Here is a 13,563-nt window from a genome sequence, read left to right as displayed (position 1 = left end):
AAGCAGGCTCCATGCAGGGAGCCCGAAGTGGGACTCAATACCAGGTCTCCAGGATCGCGCCCTGGGCTGCAGGCGGCGCTAAACCGCTGCGCCACTGGGGCTGCCCTTGTTTTATTTTTGAATTTTGTAAAGCATTTGTAGAGAAGTATTGACATTTCTACTTCTCACAGGAATTTTGGAGAGAATTTAAAGGTATAAAAATGGTAAATTTCAGAAAATGAGATTCCTGATGAAATATGAATGATTAAGCAAGTTCTGTTCAGTTAGCGAAGTACAGAATTATGAAAAATTAGTTAAATACTGGGAAGACCCTAGATGAAATTATTAAGGATAGAAAATAATTTGCTCTCAGTAAAATTGGAGAATACTAATCATTAACAAGTAAAATAACCTTTTAGACCCAATTGGGCAGAGACATGTGTTACTACACCTTTAAAGAGTAGATACATAGAAGATTGTCATAACATTCCACTTACTTTAGATTAGGATTTGGCAACAGGGGCCTGTGGACCAAATCCATCATGCTGTCTGGTTTTATAAATAAAATTTTATTAGAACACAGCCACATTCATCTGTTTCCATATCTCTGTGACTGCTTTCTATTGTGATAGCAGAAGCAATAGTTTTGTGACAAAGACTGTGCTCAAAGCCTAAAATACTTACTGTCCTCTGAAGGATAAGTTTATTGACCCCTACTCTAAATTTTAAACTTAAATACAAGATTAGGTTTTGGAGTGTTGATTCAGATGCATAAATCTAAGGACAATAGCATGTAAGTGAACTTTTAAACATAAAAGAGGGTGCAGTGTTAAAACAGTGTTTTTAATTTTTTTTAGAAGAAAAGTCTTATTAAATAGAAGAGGGAGGGACAGACTATTGTAAGATTCACAAGAATAATGCTTCATTAAGCAAGACTTTGCTTATTAAGAAAATTCATGAGCTTTGAATAGGGCCCATGTGAGAACAGGTGAAGCCAGCATTTGAAAAGCAAATGTGAACATTATGTTGACTGAATTAGGTTATTGTGAAAAACCAATTTAAACATTTTAATATATTTCTGACTTCAAATTAGAAGTTAGGGATTTTTTTATTTACTTTGAAATCTGTTATGGTTTATGATTAGAGTTTTGCCCCCCACCTTTTTTTTTTTTTTTTTTAACATGGAAGTACAGTCTTGAGAAAATGCCCATGAGTAATTTCATTTCCTATCATTCTACTGTGGAATGACTTGAAGAGATAAAGGCACTTGCCAGCCTTAATGATATGCTGCAGACAAATTGAAAAGTGAAATTTCCAAATAATTAGCACAAAGTTTAGGGCTCAGGGCTATATGAGGAAGAACAAGGAAGTAGGCACTCCTGTGCAGGTGGACAAGGAAATCCTAGGTGAAATATGTTTCCAATAATACCACCAGCATATGTTGTCCTACCGGGTTGACTTTGTGCTCATTGTTAAAACCTACTTTTCTAAATGAGTGAGCAGAATTTATACCAGAGTATAATATTATGGTTAAGATATAAGACAGGACGCCTGGGTGGCTCAGCGGATGAGCGCCTGCCCCTGGCTCAGGGCATGATCCTTGGTCTCAGGATCAAGTCCCAGATCAGGCTTCCTGCCTGGAGCCTGGCGCTCCATCTGCTTACGTCTCTTTCTTTCTCTCTCTGGGTCTTTCCTGAATAAATAAGTAAAATCTTTAAAAAAAAAAAAAAAGATTATAAGATACAAGATACAGTATCAAGAGGAAAAGATTTAGAAGTGAAGTTTTTTTTGCTTTTTTTTTTTTTGCATTTTAATTTTAGAAAATAGCGGTAGCTACCATTGATTGGGCACTCACACTATTTCAGGCTTTGTGCTAGGCGCATTTCAAAAATTGGCTCGTTTAATGCTCTCAGTAAGTCCATAGGGTAAAAAATAGTGTTTTATCCTCACTCACCACATGAGTAAACTGAATGTTGGAGAGTTTAACTTGCCCAAATTCAGTAACAGGAGGACTAGGACTTGAATCTGGGGACATCTCACTCCAGATGTCTCCACATCACACTGCCAGCCCATAAATCTGTCATCTTGTTCTCAGCTCCTATTATTTTCCTCCCATTTTCTTTTCCCTCCTTCCCACCCCTTCTTCCCTTTTCCATTTCCTTTCCTTTTTTTTTAACTGTTAATTACATAACTAATACATAGTACTAAAACAGTTTAGCACAAAATGGTATAAAGTAAAAAAAAATGAAAGTAGCCTTTATCCATACCGTTAACATTTACTATTCTCCTACCTGCTTCCTTTACCCAAGATAATATACATATATCAGATATTTTCCATGACAGGACACACCGTTCTTTATGCCTTACTATTTTTACCAGCTGCATGCACGACATGTTCCACAGTACAGAAATTAATTTATGCAGCCATTCCTATTGATTATTCTCTTGACTTTTGGCATCTTGTTTTCTCTTTGTTGCTGTTTATATAACTTGGCCTAATGAGCATCTGGTGTTTGCCTTGCATACACTAATTGAGATGACTGAAGTTTATCAATTTAGATAATTTTTTAAAAGCAGTGGTTATGTTCTTCCCACGACTTTAATGATGTTTTGAGTCTAATTTCTTGAATGGGATTTTGTTTGTATCATGAGAGCTTGTGACCCTTTCTAAAACTCCTTAAGAATTCTTTTTCTTTTCTCAGTTTTCAGCAGATTATAATTTATATGTCAGTGATCATTTAAAAAATTTTAGGGATGAGCTATCTCAATCAAAATTTTTAAATTACCACATAATAAATGACTTAAGTTGATTCTTCATAGGTCATTAGACTGTAAATCTTATATATGGTTATAAATGTATAATAAAAAAATTTGGACCATGAATTATCAAAAAGTGATTTTTCCAAAAGAACGTTAAGATATCTAACCTAATTCCTGGTGTCATTTTTGTAACTTATTTGAATAAAGCACACAATTCTATGATTGTTGTTGATGTATTGGCAAATTATGCTTTTCATACAGCAGCGATGCTTATTTTGGAAGGTGTTATTATTTTGGAAAACTAACTTTTCTAAAATGCCTTAGTGTACAGAGTATCTACTTGTATATAGTAGTAGTATTTATGAAATAAAGGAAGGGATGGATGGATAGATGGATAGGAGAGAGGAAGGAGACAAAAAATTGAGGAAGTTGTCTATTTGTTAGTGCAGCAATGTTAATTCTGTAAAGAATGAACGTTACCTTATCTAGCTAGCAAGAGTGTTTAACAAAGCAAGAAGAAAACCTACCCTTGTTTGCCCTCTGGTTTTAGATGAATATGAATAGAAGGGAGACACTATGTGGCAGAGTAGATAGAGCAAAGTAGAAAGAACGTGGATTCTTTCATTCAGTTTCCGAGCAGCACAACCCTGGATAGTTTCTGTCCTGTTCACCTGTCCTTATATATACTGTGTATATAATAAAACCTATCTGACTGTTCTTGTGCAAACAAAAGATCAGTCGTATAATATCACAGTACCTGGAATGATTCTCAACAAATGGTAGTTGGTGTCATGTTGCTGCGGAAGCTTCTGTTCTGTCTGTGATTTTCTTTTCTTTTTTTTTCTTTTTTTTTTCCTTCTTTATTTTTAGAAAATCATGGAGTAGTGATTTTGGGTTGGTTTATAATTAATGGAGTGAGAAAATAAGCAGAATGGGCTTTTTGGATGCCAGAATTGATTGATGATATTGACTGAAAAATTTTAAATCCTCTTTTGTTGGCTGCAATCAATCAAGAATTTAGTTAAGTTCTGAGAGCCAACTTGTCTTATTACCTTTAGAAATGAATATACCCCTTGCCAAATGTACCTCCTTCCCTGCCCTTCTGCAGAGATGGTCCTCTTCTCTACTGTTGCTCTTTCAACATTAAGAACATTAAGAACCTCTTCATTCTGATCTTACCTTCTTGGCAACATCTCCATATAGTTACTCCTTAACACCTTTTCCCACTTGGCTTCTATGCCATCATGTACTTCTGGGTTTCTTACTGCTTTTGTGCTACTCTTTTATAAGCTCTTTTTCTTTTGCTGTAGCCATTCTAGTCTCTCTTCCATTCTTCAAATATGCCAGTGAAATTTACTTTGGAAGATCTTACTTATTACTGCCTCAGGGCCTTGACACTGACCATTCCCTCTGCCTGGCTTTTTGCTCACATCTCATCTTTTGATTGAGGCTTACTGTAACCCACATTATCATGGCCACATCTCTGACTTTTTTCTTTTTTCCATAGTATTTACCCCTTTTGTCATGTTACATGGATTACTCATTTATTATGTTTATCATCTCTGATAGAGTATAAGCTCCATGAGGGCAAGGATCTGGATTTTGTGTTTGTCATGTTTTTTTCTTTTTTTTTTCCCCCTCAGATACACCAAACACCTAGCATCAGGCCCTACTACACATAGTAGGCATGGTTGATTGATGAAAGCATAACATCTATCCTGTGTTATCTTCTAGGTCACCTCATTGACTTCCAAGGCTCTTTGCACACCACATACCAGTCTTCCATAAATCTACATCTTGCACCTAGACCTTTTTCCAAGTCTGTACTCACTGATCTCTCTGCATAGACATAATCAGAAAAAACAAAAAACCTTCCAGGCATCCTTAATTACTCTCTTCACCCTTCCTCCTTCCTCTCCAATCTCTTAGTAGGCCCGGTTGACTCGTCTTCTTTGCAAAAAGTATCCCAAATGAATCTGTGCCTCTGTCCTCCCTCATCCAGACAGTAGCAGCAGCTATGTGACCCATTTCAATCCATTCTCCATATGGTAGCCAGAGGCATCTTCTTAGAATGTAAAGCTGCAAAAGAGATCATACCACACAGCCTTCCAGTGGCTTTCTGTAGCATTTAGAATATTTTCCAAAGTCTCTTTTCTGGTTTATAAATCGAACACTAGTTGACCCGCTGCCTCTCAGACCTCATCTCTTAATTGTTTTCCCCTCACCGCACCACACTGTGCTCACAGAAGCCTTCCTTTTCTTCAGATATGCTGCCAGTAAAGCCCTTATTAGACTAACAGCCATTGTTCAAGCTGGCGCTTCAATGCTGCATCTTCAGGACTTCTCCTGACCGGACTATTCACCCTGTCACTCAGCCCTTTTCCACCATCTTACATATTGTTCGCTAAATCTACTCCCTCATGAGAATGTAAGCTCTGTGAGAGGTTTGTACCTTTGTACACCCATATCCCTAATTAATATGTACCACAATGTCTGTTAAAGTTAATACTTGATAAATATTTGTGGGCTGAATGAGTAAATAAAAGGAACAAATTGTTTTTTATGTTAATAAATTTCTGTTATAATAATGATTGTATTTTAACTAACCGATTAAGAATATCCTCAAGTAGAATGGGAAAAATAGGACTATTCTGATGTTGGGGAAGGAGCATTAAGAAATGCTGCTCTGGGGCAGCCCCGGTGGCTCAGCAGTTTGGCACCACCTTCAGCCCTGGGCATGATCCTGGAGTCCTGGGATCGAGTCCCACGTCTGGCTCCCTGCATGGAGCCTGCTTCTCCCTCTGCCTGTGTCTCTGCCTCTTTCTCTCTCTCTCTCCCTCTCTCTCTCTTTCTCTCTCTCTCTTTGTCTCATGAATAAATAAGAATCTTAAAAAAAAAAAAAGAAATGCTGCTTTGTCTCTTAATAGAAAACAGGAAATAGTCCTGCCCCACCCTCATTTTCTCTTTTCATGTACACAGTGCGATATTTTAAAAATACTCTTATGTCTTTATTCAGAAGCAAAATTGTTTTGTGTTTGCTTTTGTTTTTCTAGTAAAGAACGAAAGATTGTCTTATAGTCTAAGCATTGTCTATAGCAAGAGACCATTTGAATGCCAAAATCATGTATAATTAGGTCTGTACATTATCTGGCCACATGCAGAGTAGGTGCTAAGGGCTTATCACTGCAGTAAAAGTCACAAGGATGTTTAAGTTTATTTTACGAAATATGTTTTAAAACTTATGGGTTTTTTTAAGATAAATTATTATGGAAAATGTATGCCTTTGCCCAAGATTCTTTTTTTTTTCTTTTTTAAGATTTTATTTATTTATTCGAGAGAGAGGCCGAGAGAGAAGCAGGCTCCATACAGGGAGCCCGATTTGAGACCCGATCCCAGGGCTTCAGAGTCACACCCTGCACTGAAGGCAGACGCTTAACCACTGGACCACCCAGGCGTCGCTGCCCAAGATTCTTGCAAATATATGCTCCAGATTTTGTAGGGACTCTTTCAGTTATTTTTTCTTTGTCATTGTACACTTCCTGGGACTCACTTTCTTGCTGTATATATTTGAAAAGAATTCCTAATTTCATTATATTAAGATGGAATATTTTTAAAAAGGAAAATGTTTCCACTTTCTTAAATACCATCAGAAGATCTCTGAGAAAGCAGGAAACAATAAATAGGAATCTTTTACCAACGAGTTGTATAGTGTCGGTACTTCATTATTCTGTGTCTGTCTCTCCCCGTGTATCAATGAGTGGCTCTTTCCCAGAGGAACTGCACAATCGTATAGAGAGCTTCTTCATAATGACTGGCCCCCCCTTGGTCAGATTGAAAGGTTTCTGGACTCTGAATGTGTGTGCCGAAGTTGTTTCTCAGCCACACAGGTGATTCTGTTGTGAACTATGGTAAAAATCCAAAATGACGGCAAATTGCAGTCAAAGGCTCATGTACACTTCTGTTCTCCCTCCTCCCGTTCCCTCTCTTGTGGTGCCCTCTCTCAGGATGCAGTGAATGGCAAGTATGTTTAGTCATGGCGAGATCCATCCATCCTCCTGTGTCTATGTGCAGTACAATGCACCAGAACTGTATACAGTCTTCAGAGGTTACTCACTTGTCAATAGAAATGGATTCTATCTTTTGTCAAATTTTTACAAATTCGTTCATTCTTATCAGAGTAGCCTTTGAGGGAAACATTTTATCAAATGTTGTAGGTAGAGAAAGGGTAAGCAAGTAAATTGAAGAATGAGTGGCAGGAGATAAAGATTTAAAAAAATAGGACCTCTAATTAAGATCAAAGGTAAATGTAATTACAAGATGACCTCAATTTTAAATCAGAATGCTAAAGTCAAATGTAGAAAAGAGAGGAAATTCAGGTTAAAGACCTATTAAGTGATATGGAAGCATTCAAAACGTGAGTTAAAAAATGGGCATGCTGTGCCAGTGTGCTGGAATTAATGTCTCTTTTACCTATTTTTGTATCTGCCTGTCATTCCAAAGTTATCTCCTTCATTCAGCTGTTTAGCGCATGACCCTGGCTCCTCCATTATCCAGGGTGTAAAGCACTTCTTGCCGTCTGCTTCCAGATTCTGTGCTCCCTGAATATTATCTTGCGTTTTCTCTTTTCTCTCTTCCCAGTTTGGACAGCCTACACTTCTTCCTGTGATTCACACCATACCACAAGTTCTCCAGTCCCCATGCCACTTCTTAGTCCTCTCATGCCCTATTTCTCTGCCCCCTACCTGGCTGTTTTCCTCTTCCCTGTTTTCTTCTTTCTGGTCCCGATCCTCAGTGTTCATTTACAGCATTTCAAAAAGGTCACCCTCTCCCAGAATCTTCTTTAAATTTTCCTCATCAGAACGCTTTCTCTCATCCCTCTAAACCCCCCAGCACAGCAAAACATCTATCTCTCTTTTGCTGTGATCATCTTGGATTAGCGACATGTACTCCTCTTGCCTTATCATCTATAAGCTCTTTTGAAAACAGAGATAGCCCTCCTTGTTTTTGTTTCCACTGTGCATTGCCTTGCACCATGTCTCATATATAACAAGTGCTCAATAAATATTTATAGTTCAGAAGTAGATTTGTTTGTTTTCAGTGAAGAACTTTCCTTTCTCCTTCAGAGGTCATAGTTTTCTAGAAACTCTTTTTAACAGAATCCTTACCCTGCCACATACTGTACACAGAATTTATTAGACTTAGCAGTACATAAAACATATGCATTTTGACACTTTTTGTTTGATATATTGTATGACTCTTGGTATTTGCTTTTATTCTGTGCTGCTGCTTTTCCTGGGCGTTTTCTTTAGGGAGAGAGTGCTTATGTACCATACATTGCCCACAGACCTTGCAATTAAACCTACCTAACGCTCACTGGCAATAGATGAGTTGCTTTGATAGAATGCTAAAGAAAATGATGTATTGGTAGCTTTCTTTGAACTTTACAGTTTTTTTTTTAAAGGTGTTGGAATTAGGTAGGTGTGGTTCCATAAACAGTTCTCATGTTCTTTTTTAACATTTTATTTTTTACGACTTCTCTAAACCTCTTAATGATCTTGTCTTACCATCTATGAGGGGCCTTATCTTAGCTACTGCCATTGAGTTTGTCTGTTTCTTATGCCTTCTTATTTTCCCAGGACTTCCAGATTAATTTGGGGTCAAGAGGGAAGGGGGAAGCAAGGCTACTGTTCATAAAATAAGACATTTATGTGTGGGGTAGTTAGGTATTTAATGATGGGGAAGTGTAGAAGTAACCAAGAATGGTTGTGAAGAAAGGACAATCATAAATTAGTATATGGACCCAGTTAAAGATGGTGTAGCCCCACTCTGCCTGTGGTTTGCTATCCTAGGCTTGGTGTGTCAACTGTATGAACACTTCCAATTTTTGCCCAAGGTGAAAATGGAAGTGGATTCATAAGAATTGTCTGCTGGCTTTTAGTGGGGCTGTATCTGCTGTGCTAGATTTTTTTTTTTTTTCCCTGAAAAATTTAAATGGGCATCGGGAGCTTCTTGACCATATTTCCATCATGCAAAACTATATATGCCTTTGCAGCAGCTTGCTCAGCATACCAGGCAAATTAGCTATTTGATTGCATAAGCATTCATATGTAAACCATTTTATTGATTGTGTGTGTGTGTAGCATTTTGTAAAAGTTCTTGAAAATGCAGAAACAATTATTAATCCTTTTTATATCTTTATCAAAATTTTGCTGAGGTCTGTTATTATATAAGCATATAATCTATTATATAACGTATAATCTATAGATGAGAAAAATCCTTACTGCTATATTTTCAAGAAAACAGACATATTTAATAAAGATACCGAACATTTTAGTTTATTGATGCTTACTAATATTTCCAAAGGAAAAGTTAAAATACTAATAGTTTGTAGATTGTTTTATTTGTTGAATAGCAGAGATACAGAATAAAAGGTTAAAAAGTAAAATATGAAATGTTTGCCTAATTTATCAGTGGTCACATTTACTTTTTTGGGGGGGTCATACCTGCCTGCCTTGATATTTCCAGTATTTTGGGGAAATACCTATGTTGACATAGTTAGTGAAATATTGAAACCTAAGAATTTTTTTTAAGTATAAAAATAATTATTTCCAGGCACATCAAGTTAAATGAACCACAAAAATCATGAAGTCAGAAACAAAATCAATTATCATTTGGTGGTTCTGTTTAGTTTATTGCGGTTAATGATCTTCGATTGAATTTGCAGCTCTCTGAGTTTGTTTGGAAGTAGGCCATCACATGCTGAGATGAAATACCAAGTCATTTAAATTAGATACCGAGCATGCTCATATGAAGTACTTACTCTTGGAGACTGCAGTGAGGTTCAGTTTTCTTCTAGTGGGAAGAGCAGGAAAGAGCTCATCACCGTGTGCCCTTTGTCATGATTCTGTCAGAGGGCATGTAATTTTGTCTTTGGAAACCAGGAACCTGAGACAAAAAGAAGAATGCAGGTTTTTAGCAAAAGACTATTTGGTGAGTTAACTAGCTGTTTTATTCTATTTTATAATTCCTAGCAAGGCTGTTTCTTCTATCTGCTGCTTATTTTGTAGTAAGCTGAAGCTTTATGTAGCAAGTAACTTAGCTGAGATTAGGAGAAATTTGTTTCTGCCATCCAAATCTCACTCCTATGAAATATTTTCAGTACATTTCTGAGGTGACAAGTTCATAAATTGCTATGATGATACTCCTTCGTGTTCTCCACAAATTTCATTCGCTTACTGGTGCTGAATAATGCTGGCAGAATTGTGTGCTAAGGGAGCTCAGGATTTGTCTGTTTGAACAGTTTAGCATTTTGTTCTTGTATTTTTATCAAATTATAATTTTTGCTTTCATATTTTTACACTTCATCTTAAAAAGTAGTGGTAAGACTCATTTAGCATAAAAAAGCAAGAATTCTTGAAAAAATGAGAGGATATGTTATACTATATGTACATATTGTTATATAGATGATTCAAAAATCAGTTGACTTTATAATTGGTCATTTACAGTACTCAAAAATAGAATGAAATTGACAACACTTTGTGAAATATGCTGCAGTTACTCAATATTCATATTTAGAATCCATTCTGTTTTTAGTTATTGAAGTAGCTATGGGAGTGTTTGGAGTATAATAATAGTTTAGCCGTTTTAGGCTCTTTTTACTTCTCTTGAGCTCATATTATGGTGATTGCTAGGAAATGTACTGTGGTTGTTTTTGTTATCCAAGTGTTCATGTTCTACCATGAAATTAAAGAGGGAAGTTTTGTGCATTTTTTCCATATTATGTTCTTATAATATCAAATAATATTTGAAGTCTGTAAATTATTATTTCATAATGAACATGATTTTGATTTATATTTATTGTTGATAAACTTGGCAGCCAAACCTTCAGGGTATTCTGGAAATTAAAATTGCATACTCTACATGAGAGAAATCATTGTAGTTAATAAAGATTTGAAGAAAAGGCATAAAATTACCAAATTTATTTCCTTGGGGGAAGATCATATTTATTAATAAATGTCAGTGAAGTAGGGAATTTGAGGTATAGAAGGTGTTTTGAAGAGTTCTAGAAAAACAATGTGGTGGGGTAGGAGGAATAGGAAGAGAATACTAAAGGCTTAGTGCCTTCAAATGCCAAGCAATTATGTGATGCTTTCCTGAAATAGCTTTATTTTGTGAACTGCCCCCACTATGCCATTTTCCAGGATTGGCACATGTGAAGGAGGTGGGTGTATACTTAAGGTTGTATATTCGTGAAAAGGGAGGGTTAGCAGTTAGAGATGAGGACTAAGTGATAATACTCAAGAAATCTGTTCCACTTGTACATACTGACTCACTTGTGTGACCTTGGGCAGCATGCACACAGCTATTTCCACTTATTTTTAGTATAGTACTTAACCGTGGTAATAATAGGAGATTCATTTAAGATTTCTAATGTAATAAGATTATTTCCTGGACTATTGCAAAGATGCATAAGGGCTGTAAGTCATTCAGATAGTTACTGTGGTAAAAAACAAACAAGTGTTGCTTTTACAGAATCCTATCAAGTGTTTTCTTTTTTAATTAAAAATATCTCAGGGATGCCTGGCTGGATCAGTCAGTGGAGCATGCAGCTCTTGATCTCAGGTTTTTAAGTTCGAGCCCCATGTTAGGTGTAAAGACTACTTCAAAATAATAAATATCTTTTAAAAAAATATTTTGAGTGTATAAAAATAAAAATGTAGAAGTTCTCTGTGGTCTTTGAAACTAATTTGCTAATACCTATTTAGTCTGTGAATAACCATGAAATTTTCATGGTAGAATTATACTTTATACTATTTTCTCTTACATATTTAGTCCCATTTGCCTCTAATCATAGACCTTCATAGATCTTCAATAAAAAAATAAATTGAAAAAAATAATAAATCAATAATCAATTGAAGTCTGTTAAAGAAAAATATGGAGAAGTGTGCCTGGGTGATTCAGTTGGTTAAGTGTCTGCCTTTGGATCAGGTCATGATCCCAGGGTCCTGGGATCGAGCCCCACATCAGTCTCTTCTCAGTATGAAGCCTGCTCCTCCCTCTCCTTCCTACTCATATTCTCTCACTACCTCTCTCAGATAAATAAATAAAAATCTTTTTAAAAAAAAGAAAGAAAAATATGGAGAAATACTGGGAAAGTGAAAGGAGGGAAATATGAAAGGAATGATTGACTACAAGGATTTCTTTGCCAGGTTTTGAAGATGAAGCACATACCTGTATATTTTGTTCATTTCTAAATCATTAAGTTCGTCTACTCATTTAACTTAACATTTACCAATTAAGAATAATTTAGTTCCCTAACATTTATGAAGTCAGTAGTGCTTAAAGATCCCAAGTGGTTTTAACTGAAAATGAGTTCTGTGGTCAAGTAAGTTTGAGGAATGATGGACCATGAGTGCTTGTTTATAGCAGAACTTCTTGCCTTTAATTCTTGTTCAGAACTTTATTCAGAGAACTTAATTTTCCCTGAAATATGGTTAAATTTTGAAAAGAAAAAACAATATATGATATGAAAAAACAGTATATGAACATTTAGCACACATTTAAATAATTCTGAGTATGAACCATTATCTTTGAAATACATGGATAAGTGAAAGAATTATGGGTTTCCTTAGGTCTTCCAGAATATTACCTCAGTTCTTTTCCATTTTACATTTAGAAGGACAATCTTAGAAATACAGTGTAAATGGAATATAAGAGGTATGATTAGACTTGGGGATAGTACTAGAGACATAAGCTAAAATTACATTTTTGAAAGCCCTAAACATTAAAGTATAAGCAGTAAACACTATGTGAGGGATTGGCGGGGGGGGGGGAGGGGGGGAGCGCAATATAACCAAGTAAACATTTTGATAATTTTCATAAGTTTTCATCCATTTTCTTAAAGTTACTCCTGTAGAGAGACCAATTAAATTTTTAAAATATAGTTCGTAATGGGAAATAAGTAGTATTTGTAATCCCGTGGCCTGGGTTCTAATCTAGTTTTGCCACTTGTGACTGTAGGCAAGTACCTTCTTTTTTCCATTCTGTGTTTTCGATAGTAAACAGAAACATCAATGTTTTTCTTTTAGATTATGAGTATTTAATTTTACATAAAGAACCTAGCATGATGTCACTCACAGTGTTCAATAAATGTTTGTCTCCTTAATTTCCCTTTGAAACAATTAAGTTTTTTTCTGTATTAAAATTTTTTCAAAATATTACTTATCCTATTTTAAATACTAACCTCACAGAAATATACCTTATAAATATAATATTTATAAATTATAATATACTTGGAATCTCTTTATATAACTTTTTTCTTCGTTTTTTAGTTGACGCCATGCCTAGCGTGGAGCCAATGTGGGCTTCAGCTCATAACCCTGAGATCAAGAGTTGGACATTTAACCCACCAAGCCACCCAGGCACCTCTGTAACTTGTTTTTAAAACCAGAATGTAGGGGCACCTGGATGGCTCTGTGGGTTAAGCATCCGACTCTTGGTTTCAGCTCAGCTCATTATCTCAGGGTCATGAGATCTAGCTCTGTGTGGGGAGCTCTGCTTAGGATTCTCTCTGTCCGCTGCCCCCTACTCTGTGCTCTAAACCAATCAATCAATAAAAACAATGTATACATGATAAAATGTTGAAAAAGTCTTATTTGCTTAACCCACTTTTATAAGAGTAATTGCTAAATACCCATTTGTTTCAGCTGTGTTTGGCCTGGTAGACAAAGTGATGAATATTTAGTCTAAAGAAATACCTCAAATTTGTTCTTATTGCTATACAAAACATGTTATTATAAATAAAATCACATTTAGTGAAATATA

At 35.9% G+C, this 13,563-nt stretch overlaps 1 protein-coding gene across 23 annotated transcripts in view; it reads left to right on the top strand.

Moving 5' to 3' along the window:
- Nucleotides 1-13,563, top strand: part of PLEKHA5 (pleckstrin homology domain containing A5) — a 242,712-nt gene that overhangs the window by 74,886 nt on the left and 154,263 nt on the right. The window contains exon 4 of one of the 23 annotated variants that reach the window (XM_049102694.1): nt 6,056-6,315. The exons of the other annotated variants lie outside the window; for them this stretch is intronic. Coding sequence (XP_048958651.1) covers nt 6,056-6,122 — 67 coding nt within the window. The 3' untranslated portion in view covers nt 6,123-6,315. Of the gene's footprint in view, nt 1-6,055; nt 6,316-13,563 lie in introns of those variants that run through there. 23 annotated transcript variants of the gene reach the window in all.

This window comes from Canis lupus, chromosome 27 (genome assembly GCF_003254725.2).
Source record: "Canis lupus dingo isolate Sandy chromosome 27, ASM325472v2, whole genome shotgun sequence".
Taxonomy (NCBI): Eukaryota; Metazoa; Chordata; class Mammalia; order Carnivora; family Canidae; genus Canis; species Canis lupus.
The sequence above is the reverse complement of the archived record's forward strand: the minus strand, read 5'-3'. Positions and strand labels throughout refer to the sequence as shown.